Source organism: Ciconia boyciana, chromosome 18 (assembly GCF_034638445.1).
Source record: "Ciconia boyciana chromosome 18, ASM3463844v1, whole genome shotgun sequence".
NCBI lineage: Eukaryota > Metazoa > Chordata > Aves > Ciconiiformes > Ciconiidae > Ciconia > Ciconia boyciana.
This window is the reverse complement of record NC_132951.1, coordinates 2,178,479-2,193,261: the sequence shown is the minus strand read 5'-3', so window position 1 is coordinate 2,193,261 and position 14,783 is coordinate 2,178,479. Positions and strand designations below refer to the sequence as shown.

At 38.6% G+C, this 14,783-nt stretch overlaps 1 protein-coding gene and 1 non-coding gene across 5 annotated transcripts in view; both read right to left on the bottom strand.

Annotated features, from left to right (window-relative positions):
• RC3H2 (ring finger and CCCH-type domains 2) overlaps nucleotides 1-14,783 on the bottom strand; it is a 31,963-nt gene that overhangs the window by 13,753 nt on the left and 3,427 nt on the right. For 3 of the 4 annotated variants that reach the window (XM_072882883.1, XM_072882885.1, XM_072882886.1), the window contains exons 2-11: nucleotides 9,487-9,783; nucleotides 7,927-8,044; nucleotides 7,243-7,476; nucleotides 6,134-6,309; nucleotides 4,631-4,831; nucleotides 4,106-4,238; nucleotides 2,808-2,926; nucleotides 2,323-2,435; nucleotides 1,372-1,680; nucleotides 389-603 (exon numbers count right to left, since the gene is read on the bottom strand). In XM_072882883.1, coding sequence (XP_072738984.1) covers nucleotides 389-603; nucleotides 1,372-1,680; nucleotides 2,323-2,435; nucleotides 2,808-2,926; nucleotides 4,106-4,238; nucleotides 4,631-4,831; nucleotides 6,134-6,309; nucleotides 7,243-7,476; nucleotides 7,927-8,044; nucleotides 9,487-9,717 — 1,849 coding nt within the window. In that variant the 5' untranslated portion in view covers nucleotides 9,718-9,783. Of the gene's footprint in view, nucleotides 1-388; nucleotides 604-1,371; nucleotides 1,681-2,322; nucleotides 2,436-2,807; nucleotides 2,927-4,105; nucleotides 4,239-4,630; nucleotides 4,832-6,133; nucleotides 6,310-7,242; nucleotides 7,477-7,926; nucleotides 8,045-9,486; nucleotides 9,784-12,696; nucleotides 12,755-14,783 lie in introns of those variants that run through there. The other variant, XM_072882884.1, reaches the window with a different exon arrangement.
• Nucleotides 4,322-4,437, bottom strand: LOC140661434 (small nucleolar RNA SNORD90). Its single transcript, XR_012045748.1, has one exon. It is a non-coding gene; the product is annotated as a small nucleolar RNA SNORD90 (small nucleolar RNA).

Here is a 14,783-nt window from a genome sequence, read left to right as displayed (position 1 = left end):
GCAGAAGCATGCTATGTCTCTGGGTCTGAATCCTGTCTATGGATACCTTCATGGATAGGGCATGAGGTGAGCAAGCCTAAATAAATGCAATTAAATGCTAACAAAGGAAAAAGTAGATGAAAGACCTTGAGGTTCAAGTTCTTCTGGATGCTGAGGTACAAGTTGCATAACATACAGCACACAAAGAGAAGAACCACCAACACTGGGAGCAAACTACAAGTCCCTCCCATAGTTGGCAATGGACCAGATTAGTATTCCATTAAGTGAAGATTCAGCTGCTATTTAAAAAAAAAATCCACAAAACTGAGATAAAAGTTATTTCTCAGCATTCAGGCTTATCTAGAGAAAAGTTCAGAGCTATTTTCGATTCAGTGCTCATCTCACTCACCTGTCTGTGGATACTGTGGAACTTCATATGACAACTGAGTCCTGGGATCTTGGAAATATTGAACATTATCAGAATGTGGAGGGTAGACAGGTACTCTGGGAACAAACGGGCTGGATTTTGGAGGCACAGAATTAACTTCTGTTCCGATATTAGGAGGACCAGCTGAGGTAGCTGCTGCCTGGCTTACAGGAGTCTTGGGTGGAGAACCAATTTTACTGAAAAGCATTACCAAGAAATCATTAAGCACATCTTTACTTATTTCAGTTGGTCATCTCTTCATGTACACTCCCATGTAGTGTGGAAATTTGGGCCATGACATTTCCTCTGGAATTTTATTTTTCATACAATAATTTCATATTATTACTTAAGTACTACCTCTCCTAAGAGAACTCAGAAGTGGATATAAATGTTTTGGTATGTACCCAGAAGCTTACATACCACTTGTAAGTGTATTCTGGTAAAGAGAGAGGCTTTGAAAAGTTGTTTAGAGGCTCAGTGCTTCCTGGAGAAGTATCTAAAAATTTTTAAGGGAAAACACCCAAACTAGAAGGTTTTCAGGATTATTAAGGGACTATGCACTACGTACACCCTTCTTGGTTTCAGGAAATGACAAATTTTGAGTGCAAGCTTTTTCTTTTATTTTTATGTAATAACCCAATAGTAAATAAGATACCAGGCTGAGAACAACAGAATAAAAGATAAAGGGAGAGATTTACCATTTTATCTATATTGCATGGGGAGTATTCAACAGCTAAAACAACCGATACTGGCTCTGACAACTTGAATCCACAGCCTTTGTATAATGATATCCGATATCTGTACTGCAGTACAAGATCTTACACAACTTTGCAGCCAGTGAGCACCAGCAACAACTGCAAGCCAGGACCAGAATTCGGTATCTACTGTTTGCCATCCACAAACTCCATGATAATCTAAAAGCAAAATGTTGTGCTTAGTTATTTTTATGAAAAAAAGTTACCTACTTTTCAGGTAGTGATTCTGTAGGGGATCCAGAAACATTCTGGCCATTGGCTCCAGTCTTCCCTCCCTTCTTGGTGTTCTCCAAAGCTCTCAAGGAGCTGTCCGCACAGCGAGGGATCAATTGGGGAACACCACTTTCTAGATTAGCTATCCCATTAGTACTTGGCACCATCTTCCCTGTTGCTTCAGGGCTTCCTATGACAGAAATTACGTTTCCTGTTGTGGTCGAGACGGTGCTATTTACGCCAACTTTATTTAGAAGGGGGAATGTTCTCACTGTTGCACTGATTTTTTTGTTCCTCAAGCGATATCTATAAACAAACACATGTACAAACACACAAAAGACAGATGATTTAAAAAGTGCCTGTTGTGCAGTTTAATGTATTTGTAAAACTAGCAAAAGGAAGGGGTTGAGGGGAACATGATATCCAAAAATTACAGGACTTTAAACTGGTGCTTATCTTCAACTATCTGCAAATAGAACATCAATATCTTCCTTGTAACCAAAGATCATCTCTCCTCTTAGAAGATGCATTTCTGTAGTTCTTTGAAAATGGATTTGGGTGAAAACAGCTTCAAGAATGCATACGTTACATACTATTTAAATAACTCATTTTATTCTTTAATCAATTAAAATGTAGTTAACATTCTCTCTCCTGTAGGTGATATAACCAATGCCTGACAGGCACTGAGCCTAGACTCAGTTTCAGGAAAGAAAATTTTACTTCATATGGGGTAAAATAAAAAAAATAAACCTGGAATTAGTTTACAGATATTGCTTTACTGTACTTTCAATTTCAAGTAAGGAGTTGTCACTTCAAGAGATTCACAAATCCTTCTGAATGAATAAATGTACAGAAGAAACTGTTCTCAAAATTCTATGGAGGTTGCTTGGACTTAAATTGAAAAGGAAAAAAAAAGAAAAAAAAAGAAAAAAGGTCTCCCACACTCACTTTTCAAGCTCTTCCTGAGAATGAGCAAATGTACAGTTTGTTCCTCTTGGACATCCCCCTTGCTGTCGAAGGTCTCGGCACATACTTGTTTTATATTTGCTATTTGGTTGTGGCTTTAAAAAAAAAAGGCACAAGACATTCCACTTACAATCTAATACACATTTACACAAAAATAGGCTTCAAATACACACACAAACACATCCATGATATGCTTTTACATTTTGCATCTTTAATCAGAAAAGTAAGGAAATTTCTTGTTGATGGGCTAAGTACTATGCCATTGTATGGATCTTACTACAGCAAGCTCTGCTACATTCCATATTCAGAAATGTTAAGTTCTCAAAACCTGAATGCAGCAAATAACAGTATCATTAGTTATTCCACAGAAAAGGCCATAAATATTTCAAATCATAGTAATTTCTCAAAGTTGCATCTTTCAGTAAATGTACATTAAGACATATAATGCAACAATCGAATATAGTTACCTGTGGAGTTTCATGGCCTTTTCTACTGTAATTCTGAATGAAATCCACCAGCCCATGTACCACAGTCTTTACAGCAACCATTGCATTTTCCAGCTGCTCCCATGTTGGAGATGCTGCATCTAAAATTATTAAAAGCAGGCTTGTGATTCTGTCAATAATTCCAGTAGTATCATAAATAAGAGGCAACTCTTCTAGTACTTCAAAACACCAAGTACTAGGACAGAGCTCAGAGAGCCCTGAAGAACAGTTTATGATATCATAGAATCGTTAAGGTGGGAAAAGACCTCTAGGATCATCTAGTCCAACCATCAACCCAACACCTCCATGCCTACTATGTCCATGTCCATGTCCACTCCATGTCCTGAAGTGCCACATCTACATGTCTTAAATACCTCCAGGGATGGGGACTCCACCACTTCCCTGGGCAGCCTGTTCCAACGCTTGACCACCCTTTCAGTGAATAAATTTTTCCTAATATCCAATCTAAACCTCCCCTGGTGCAACTTGAGGCCATTTCCTCTCATCCTATCACTTGTTACCTGGGAGAAGAGATCGACCCCACCTCTCTACACCCTCCTTTCAGGCAGTTGTAGAGAGCAATGAGGTCTCCCCTCAGCCTCCTCTTCTCCAGGCTGCACAACCCCAGGTCCCTCAGCCGCTCCCCATCAGCCTTGTGCTCCAGACCCTTCCCCAGCTCCGTTGCCCTTCTCTGGACACGCTCCAGCCCCTCCATGTCTCTCTTGGAGTGAGGGGCCCAACACTGAACACAGCATTCGAGGTGCGGCCTCAGCAGTGCCGCGTACAGGGGACGATCACTGCCCTAGTCCTGCTGGCCACACTATTCCTGATACAAGCCAGGATGCTGTTGGCCTTCTTGGCCACCTGGGCACACTGCTGGCTCATATTCAGCCGGCTGTCGACCAACACCCCCAGGTCCTTTTCCACCAGGGAGCTTTCCAGCCACTCTTCCCCAAGCCTGTAGCCTTGCATGGGGTTGTTGTGACCCAAGTGCAGGACCCAGCACTGAGCCTTGTTGAACCTCATACGATTGACCTCAGCCCATCGACCCAGCCTGTCCAGGTCCCTCTGCAGAGCCTTCCTGCCCTCCAGCAGACCAACACTCCCACCCAATTTGGTGTCATCTGCAAACTTACTGAGGGCGCACTCAATCCCCTCATCCAGATCAAATGTTAATTAATGGGAATTTTGAAACCAGGAATGGAGGTTATCATCTGAATAGTTTACATTGCTAGATACGAAAAATATCAAGAAATGTTTTAAAAGCTTGATTTGCATACCTGGATTTGGATCTATGTTTGCCAGCAGCTCTAAATGAGGCCTCAGCCTGTTTAAGTTTGCAGGATCCCCCGTGCGCTGCAAGACAATTGTCAATTCTTGTACACTCTTTGCAAAAGATTCTGGAGATTGGAGCTGAAAACAAAGTGAGCATTAGTGTGCTGCATCTTACAACTGTGAACTACAAATCTTAAAAAGATTTTAACTGGTTCCTAAACGCAATACGTCGTGTCTTCAGATGGCATATAGAGAGTATCAGTGGAGAGAAATTTAATTTCTCAACTCAGAATCTGCCCTATGAAGCTTCATCATAAGACACAAAAAAAGGAGTTAGACTTAAACTACTGGAAAACAAAATGTCTTCATATGAAGAATACACTACAGTGGGGAGAAAACCTTCATTCTAGTTTTAGCTAATATTTGATATGACTAAAGACAAAAAGTTAACTCAAGTGGTTCTTGGATTTTTAATATTTAATAGTCAAATCTAATCCTACAAAGATACTAAAATCATCCCTTTGACGAACCTTGTCAATAATGGATTGCATGTGTGATTTATGTGCCAAGTCACCATAAAGAAGGGAAGACCATTGTTCTGGTGATATTCGAAGTCCTGCTTCCATGGCAATGTGAACAATTTGGGCATCATGTTCTCTCCGCAAAGCCTCATAACTCCGAAACTCTTCTTTAAGTTGCATCAGAGAAGAATCTTCATCCCTTTTAGTGACCTAATAAATAGCAATAGTTGAATACTCCTCTAACAAAAAAAAAAATCTACAAGTCCATTAGAAAAAGACAGTTACATAGGACAAATCACAAAACTATTACTTTTATGTATTTAGCATATACTTAATTTTCTTCCATGTATTCATCCACTTAGCTAGCAGTGCACAGGCAGAACAGCCAGCTCTTCAGGTTTTTACAGGATTACAGGTGCAAAACTATACAACTCCACTACTTTCAACTAGGAAAGTAATCAGATTTGCTTAAGTCACAGAAGATACAGTTAGATACTTAGTAGTTCTACTAGTAGTTTTTGCTACCCAATATTAAAGGATGACTTAAAGAAACAGAAAAGTGTCTAGAAGTGACTTAAATAATACAAAGGGAAAAAAAAATTAAGATACTGACATTTAAAGAACAGAATATTTACCTGAGATCCACTATAAATGTTAAGTAAAACTCTTAGGTTACATTAGACATTTCTCATAAAGGAGAGCAACAGGTCTGACTATTTTAAAGTTTAGTTTAGTGATGTTGTGATAATCGTGTTTTAAACTGTGATTCAAAAAGAAAAAAAGACCCATGGAATTAACTTTTCACTCTTCTCCAGATATAGAGTGGGAATATTCAGTTTAAACAACTCATCCCTATATATCAAAAATAAAGGGGCTCTTCAGTGCAAGGCGGCTAGATACAGACAAAAGAAAAAGGAGCAAGAGTGACAAATGTGTTGGAACACAACGTCGGAGCTCAGGCTGATAGCACTCTCCATCTATGGTGTCCCCCTCTCATGCCTGGTGTTGGAGCTAGGGAAGTTCCCAGGACTACAGTATTCCAACAGTTTTCTTTAGAATGCTGGGATTGGATTCTAATCTTGGAGAGCACCCAGGCTAGTCTGGCATGTCTGGCCATGGCCTACTCTTATGAATCTAAATAAAGTCAAAAGTGATTATAATAAAACACTTCACTTCTTCCTGAAGCAGGCTAGGAGTGCCTACAGAGTCAGGTTTCATGCCTCTTTCAGGAGAGATAATTTCCAGATGATAGGCACCAGTTAATAATGAGGGCAGTAATTTTGGAATCTATTCTGGCTGATTCCACATGTGACCATTTGTTCCTTTTGCAGGGAATTTTAAATATCAAACTACTTCATGACAGTTCTAGATAAAATCTTAAAGTCTCCATTATTTAAATGTGTAGAAACTGAATTTATGTAACATTTTACAGGTGAAAGATATTAATGCTAGGTCAGGTTCTCTGGAGCTGCACTAGTTCACGGTAACAAACTTCAAATATTGGTATTTTACCTTAAAGCATGATGCTCTATACAGTAGCTGCACAACATGACCAATGCTCGTTTTAGAGGCCTGAGGAAATCTTGGTTCTAGCCTTTGTACAACAAAAAGTACCAGAACTTTTCTCGAGAGTGCAGAGCCATCTTCCAGTGCCAGTAATACAAGTTTCAGTGCCTCTTCTTGCATAGCTTTAACACACAAAAATAAAAGATAGGAAGAGAAATACATTGCCAGAAAACAAGGCTATCATATATTAACACCATTAAGTAGGAGTATCTGAAGTATCTTGAATGTAATTCCTTATTACTTTTTATTTCACTAATCATAAGAAAAATCTCTGTCAACATTAAGAAATTTGCTAGTTTAGAAGAAGTATTTAGAAGCACTCTAAGCACAGCAAACTTAAAGAGCTAAGACTAATTTTCAGTAATAAACACATCAGTAGTGCAGTTTTTATACTTTTCTCCGCTGTGCAGTCTTGCAGCCTTTGCCATTTTGGACCTCTCATCAATGCTATACCACAAAACTCTGTAAAATAAATATGGGAATAGTACAGCAACGCTATCATCAGTTATTGGAATCAAGAGAGGACTAATTCCAGTTTAAACATAATTTTCTTCTCCTTTCTGTGCTTGCTTTAGCAACATTCTTAACTAAGAATTTGCTGTTTCTATCAAAGATATAAACAGGATCATTATAAATTTTAATTTTAAAATATGCTGCAACTAAAGTTAGGCTGATTGTATTTACAACTAAAGTATGAACAAGAGAGCATCTGCAGTTTCCTATCCAATTCTAATCACAGGCAGCAGTACAACCAGCCTGTGTTACAGTTACACTACATTACAAACTGTGCAGAAAGCATGCTTATTTATTCTTCTTAGCTAGGATTTTTTAAATACTTCCTCACAATTTCAAAGAACAGTTAGTAAGGGGGAAAAAAAAACCTCCAAAACTTTAAATTGTAGTATTTTTTTTTCCCCTCCTTTCTCCCTGGCAAAAAGTTGAAAAACAGAAGTAATTACATCTTCAATTGAACAGAAGAAATTTCCAAAGAATGCTTTTTGTGTTAAGAAAAGGTATAGCTACATATACAGTTGCAGAATCTACAGGTACTTTACCTGGTCCTAGAAACTGGCATCCTCGTGCCCTGACAGCAGCCCAAAGATTGGCAGAAAGCTGCTGAGGATTTTGGTGCTGCAAGATCAGTTCTGTAACGGTTCTCTCCCCCAGTGATCGAGCTGCCCTCATAGCTCTAACCCGACCCTCTTCCTCCACCAGCTGACAATTCACCAGCGTCACAAGCTTCCTTTGCATTGGACGGCTCAGTGCACTCTGATTCAAGCTTGCCACACCTTCAAAGAAAGCGAGAAAAGGCAAACTATTGCTTCTAATCAGATACATTTATCTAAGACAAATAAAAACGTCTAATAGTATGTGTCTTTCCCTAGGACTTGGATACTAGTCACAGGTTATCTACCCTTCTCTTCAGCAACTCTGGGTAATTAGTCATCAAAAATAATTTTAATTAAAGTCTTAAATTGACATCAAACCCATCCTGTGAGGAAAGTTCAGCTTTAGTACAAAGTTAGCCCCAAGGAAATATTATTAAATAAAAAATAATATTTTGTAAACTTAAAATAAAAAAATCAAGTGTCACAGGTGTGAATAAGCTTTTAAAGATGAAAGGGAAAATTGATTACAAAAATGAGAAGATTATCCCATTGACACCTAAAATCAGTGCTGAAAACACAATGCTGTTAGAAAGTAAGCTACATGAAGATTCCGCTGTTCAGTAGACTCACCTTTTCCTCCACTTAATGGCTTTAAGTAGAGTGCCAAATCCTCAACACACTTCTTTGCTACTTCATAATGTTTGTTCTCTCCGACATTACTCAACTTTACCGTCTGATGATCAGGTACCTAAGAAAACGCAAGGGGGGGGAGGGGGGGAGAAGAATTATATATACCCGGCTGACCTATCTGGTATGCCTATGATGGCACCAACATCGCTACTGTTAATTACATAACACTGCAGATGTACACTGCTTTTTAGAGAAGTCAAAGACAGGACCCACCCAAGGCATGTAAAATGTAATAAGGAATAACAAAAAGGACTCAAGATGAGGATCAGGGTGATGAAAGATTATTTCTGTTAGTACTCAACACATTAAGAACAAAGGTAGGATAGAAAACAATAGCCAAGGTCTAATGAGAAGGTACTTAAAAGATGAATGAAGAACACAAGACTTGAGAGGATGATCAGTGTACAAGATCAGCATGATTTACTACAGAAAGACGAGGGAAGTTAAGACAAAATTAACTGGCAAGAAAATATGAAAAAAATCAAATGCAAAGTTAAAAAATAATTTAACCATAATTTGGGCATGCTGAAATCTGCAAAGAGAAGAACTACCAAGCTTAACTCGGTGGGAAAAAACTCAAAGTAGAGTAACAAGGTCAGACAATGAAAATAGGAGGAGTGTTAGTCACAATACATTAAATTGTTTGAAAGACATTTCAAGAAGTTAGGAGACCAGGAAAATGAATGTTGTAAGATCAAGGCAGTGATTTGACACAACCTTAGAAATAAAAAAAATGAAAGGAACATGTGAACTTGAGAAACAAAACCACTTTGACATAGATAGTGTTATTACCAATAGCTGTGTCAAGGCATGTGATAAGACATTAAAAAGCAAAGTAAAAAGCATCTTCTTACTGCATCACCCAGGTGTTATAGCGAGAGTAATATGAAAAAGCATATGAATCAGCATAAGGTGAACAGACTTATTTAGTCTCCATAAAGCGCAGTACTGATTATATAATCGCTGTTTTGCCACTGCTACGAGACAGCAAAGGGAACATTCCTGGCCTGATTAGCCAGTGTCTGAAAACGCAACTGAAAAGCCGTCATCATGCATATTTTTAAAAAAATTACACACACACACACACTTCTGAAACTTGGTTAAACAGCTAGCTACTTTCGAACATGTGACATGTAGAAACGAGATTCCTTGCAAGAGTATGATGAATGAGTGCAATCTGCAGGTTCACTTTTCTAATGACAATTGTGACAGATAATTGTCTATTTCCTAATATGTGTTTTTCTCCAGTCACAGTTCAAGAGCCTTTTTAAACCAGAATGCAGCTTACAACTAGAACATGTTTTCATTTTATGAGAAGAGGATGGTCCTGAAAATGGCTTAGTTGCTTTTAGAGTATGTATGGACTTCTAAATATTACAAAGTTAAAGTCTTACAATTTTTTAGACTAAAATGAGGGAAAAAGATCAGCACACGTATTGCAACTGGCATGTAAATGGTAATAACACGAAGTGGCAAAACAAAGAGCTGCTTAAATCATACCTGGGCTCCAACTAACTGGAGGAGTGCAAAGTTTACAGGAAGCACATCGATGTCTGTATTGATGGCAGTCTGGTCGAAAGGACATGCCTTGCGATGAAGCTTGTTCAGGCAGGTCTTACAGACAGTGTGAGAGCAACCTAAGCTGATGGGTTTGTGCACATTCTCATCAAACTCGTTGTAGCAGATTGGGCAGGACAGAAATTCTGTCCACTGAGCTGCCTGCACAGGCATTGTGGAAGCTGGACACTTGTTTAGCAGGCTAGCAGACCATTATTTCACTGTACTATGTTTTGGCAGCTGTAAGTGAATAACAGAGTATTTAAAACATGCTTTCTGCTAATTTAGAATGATTTTTAATTAAAAAAACCCCCACCATTTCAATATTTTACAGAATAAAACCAAATCCTTACATTGAAGTACTCAAAACCCCCCATCTTTGTGTTAAATAATTGTACCAAAAAAGGCTCATGAACTGAATTCATGCAGACTACCGTAAGTTGAAGTCGAACCTATTCACAATAAATGGCATTAAAGTTCTTCTCACAGGATTAAATACACCTTTAGCATAGGAAGAGGAAGACATTTATTGGCACAGAAAGTGTAAAGGCGTGAATCACGGTAACCATCTCTCACACTATCTCATCTAACCTCAAGTTTTCAAAACCCTGAAAGCACTCCCTGGTTGTAGAATGGGCCTGGGGTGGGGAGAAGACACAATTTTTTTTTTTTTTTTTTTTCAAGGGGGTGTGTGTGTTAAAATGTTATTTCCATTTGAAGTGAAGTAGAACAATGCCTGCCTTCTGCAGATCTTACTCAGACTTAATCAGACACCAAACTAAACACAGCTTCACTTCTAAAGACATTTTCTCTTTCTGTAAAAGACAAATCAATTTAAAAAAAAAATCAATTAACAAAAGTTAAGAATCATAAGAAAACACTAAAAGGATGAGAGATTAGTTTTTAGTTTTATGATTCTCATGTGTTACTTCCCCCTTTTCTCCCAAGAACCCATTGGAGCACTCAAGGGCAGAGATTGCTGTATTCAATGTTGCTTTTCACATCTCTACCTTACACAACAATGCAACTCCACCTCCATGAACCCACAGCGAGAAAATCTCTGATGTGTTGAAAATCCAGGTATTTCGGACAACTTATGATAAAGTGAGCAATAACTTCAGTTGGCTTGCTATTAAGTCTTTTCTCTTGAAATATCTCACTCTGTGCAGTAGTACCATGCAAATAGTTTACATAAATGTACTCCAAAGAAAATATGCATTTATAGAAATTGCTCCGAAAGACATCCCATCTTATATGACTTACATTCTTGAAAAAGACAACAGGCCAAAGAAGTTCATCGAAACCATTTACATGCAAGCTTTCGTCACGAAGATTTAAATTCACAGCTTCATCTAAGAGCTAAACAGCCCCACCCTTGGCTGCAACGTGCAACGATGTTGACTTTCCGTGCAACCTAGAGACCAGTTAGTTCATTTCAAGACTATGAACAAGCTTCTCCTACCAGCTTGTTAGAAATGCAAATACACAAATGTTTGAATTACTTGCTTAACATTCTATTTTTTTTTTCTTCGGTGATGGAAAAAAGGTAATTGTTTTGAGGAAGCTGAGATCTCCCCTCTGCATTTGAATTCAGTAACTCTTTACTGCAATTCCATTGTTGGCTGTGCTACAGTTTAATTAATGCTAAAGTATCGGACCATTGAAATAATTACTAGAACACCAAATAGCCTATCTGTGGATGTATTTTATGTTAATTATGACCATCTGTTTAGAAATCCTATTTAGTACTATGAACATTCAGTGCCCTTTAAGTAACAGGATACTTGTACAAGATGTCCTCATCTCAGTGAGCTTTGCAATATTATGCAGCGATTTTTCCCCCAAATGAATTCCCACAGTAAGTGTAAAATACAACAAACTGAAAGTTGAACCTGTCCATTCAAAACCCAGCTGCTGAGGTAACACTTTCAACATAAGCCAGAATATTCACATGCATTGGACAAAACAGATTTTCATCCAACTTCTAGGAAAGCACAACCAAAGCTCTTACAGGGATGAAAAAAACCTGCAGTCCTCTTTAATCTTCTAGTGCTATGTATGTCTTTTAACCAAGCAAATTAAAAAAAAAAAACAACCCAAACAATGAGCCAACATGCCTAGAAAGATTTTTAATTCCTCTGTAAAGAATCCCACCATTTCCTTTAGCACATCTACTTCAGCTTCCCTGCCAAAACAGCAGGACAAGAGATGCACAGAACCGTAGTGTAAAGCCTTGCAGTAAACACTTTCCTCAAAGCTTTTTGCCAGCTTTACCAGAAATGTCAAGATACCAACACCAACACCACTGCTGACCTAGGAACACTATCTTTTTTTTTCACCTGTCTGACTGCATGACACAGGTAACAGCACAAACTAGACAACTCTGGGAAATGTGCTACTACCACGACTCACACAGGGAAAAGTTTAAGAAAAGGCTAGTACACAGACAGCTCAATTGCTAATATGTTGTTGGTCACTGACAGTCTCCTAATAAACAGTCTCTATTTCCACACTGCTCATTAATTATGTCGAATGCAGGAATCTCTGCTCTGAGACAGCACCCACATTCAGTTTCCACAGATACTTCAGAAACTTGCAAGCAACAGCCACCTCTCTATTTACAGGCTTTTAAAATATAGTTGTTTGTTTTCCTGACCAGCACAGAAATGAAACACAACAGATTCTTAAAGCGTGCACTACCGATTTTTAAAGATCCATCTCAGAGTATTTAATCATCCTAAATGACAGACTCTACTAAACATGTGTTGACCTTCAGATTTCTTAACAGGAAAAAAATCTAATTAAATCAGCAAACAGCTGGGGAAAGCTCTGAACTCCTAAAACTTCAAGCAGCCATACACAGAGGAAGTCTCCATACTCTATTAAGCATGCCAGCTATCCTGCCATTCTTGCAGCCCAGCGTGTTAAGAAAACAATCTCATGTCAACTTCTACAAAAAGCATAAGCCAAATGTTTAATAGATTCTTGCTCCTTGTCAGAAACAATGTATTTGAGGGATGTCCTCTTGAAGAACAAATTGCTCCAGTGCTCTAAACTGAACAAACACAAGGAGGAGAGCATAATAAAGAAGGTAAACTAGAAATCAGTTTGAGTTTGTTTTTACTAGGCAGTATACTCAGTTAGTAAAATTACCCTTGGTCTAGCTGTTCACTCTGGCAGACGTGCTATCTCTATCTCTACACATACACAGGGCTTCTCTTCCCCATCAAAGTAGAAGCACCCTGCAAAAAAAAAAATCCCAAAGAAATGGCCAAGACAGAAACTGGCCAAACATACAAGGTAAACAGTTTGAAAAGACATGGTAGTTTTTACATTAAAAATGTTTACATAGTATAGTTACAATTAAAATTTATAGTATTACTATTAGAAACAATACTTCAGATGACAAACTGAAAAATGCACAAGCTCAGGAACTACATAATAAATAAAAACTATTACAGTTGAGTAATTTTCCATTTCCAACACAGTAACATTTTCCCACTGCAGTAATTGTTGCAATGGAGTGGAGTAACAATGATAAGTGATGGATTTTCTCATTATAATTTTAGACCAGAATATTTTATGAAATTGGAGGGGGGGGGGGGGGAGGTGAAGCCCCCAAACCTTTCTTGAATAGCTGTACCATATACAAATGATGGAAGTTGTGAAACTTAGATGTTCTTATTTTACCTTAATTTGTAGCTAGCTAATCCCATGACAGTCTTTACAACTAATACAAGTCATTGTACTTACTGAACAACCTTTGGACATGATAAATATCATTTAATCCTGATTTCCTAAAGAAACTAAGCTTACGTGATCATGCTTTCTATTAGTCTGTTCCTCTCCCATGTGAACCTCAGGAGCCCTGGACCATTTTTGAGCAAACCTGATAGAGATGCACCACATATGAAATGTATATATATGCCCTGAAAATTGGTATCTGGAAAAATTTCCAAATTCACATGCTTCTCAGGAAAGGCTACAGCACCAGGCTCAGTTATCTATCTGTCTGTCTGGTTTTCTGACCTATCAGCATAGACGCACCAGCCAACCAGAAGCCAGCCAAAAAATTTTGTTCAGATATAATAAAGGGCTATTTGGAACGTAGGGACATGACACAAATCTGGAGGAATTCCAACAAACCTTTAAAGACAGAGGGCTTGATCTATGAAGAGCAATGTTGAAGATTTGGCACTTGGCCTCCAGAGTTCAGTATCAGTACTCGTTAAGCAAGGCAAGGACTAGCTAATTAGAAATTCTGATGACAATGCTTTATCTTAAAGTCTACCTTTATCCAGGGCTTTGAGGCCTAACACCAGAAGGAGATGTTGACTTCTCCACACCAGAAGTTAACAACCTCAGGGGTTCAACAACTTTACACAAAAATAGGGATATTCTTTAGTTAGTGGTGCTGGTGTTGTCTTACATCTTACTTCAGTGACTAGATTTCTCACCTACACTAAGAGATACAAATTCAATTACTTTTAAATACTTTTAACCCATGCTTTTACAAAGAAGCATCCAAACACACACATTTAGAGATGGGGCAATTTCAGTCCCTCCCCTTGAAGCTATTCCTCACACACAGAAGGACTGAATATTCATCAAAGACAACCGCAGCCTAATCTTCAGCTGCCCAAGCAGACGACTTGGATTTTGCTTCATTTTAAAAGATCATTTGTGCATTTTCACTACTCAGTCATTGGATCAAATCTAGATATAGTCCTTTGAGCAAGAAACAAACAAACAAAAAAATCAGTGCGTCCTCCCCAGCTACATGCCCCAGTTCCTAGCTAGCATGGTGAGGATGGGTCTCAGTCTAAGAAAACTTTCTTCTCTTCAAAGTGAAGCAGGTTCAACGCAAGGTAGGGAGCGATCCCCGTCAAAGCTGCACATTGTCCGGAGTCAGGGCATTTACCAAAATGCAAGATATGCAAGTTTCATCCCTTTTCAAAGGAAGGGTTGAAGGCTTGAACTCAATTGCCCCGTAGCCTAGGCAAATGCCTAGGGAAAAAGAAAAGCAAAACAGCAGTTATCACCAGCAGCCATGTTTCTGAACAGAAGTGGCAGTCTTGCAGCTCCACGTTAGGTCTGCTCTGCTCAGGCCTACTAGATCAGGTCCCTTGTGGGACACAGGCAAAGGAAAGTCTAATAAGCAGAGCTTGTATGACAACGCAACATGGAGTAATTCTGTCAGTGCTGAACAAAGGAAAGTCTTCTCTACAGATGAAGGAAAA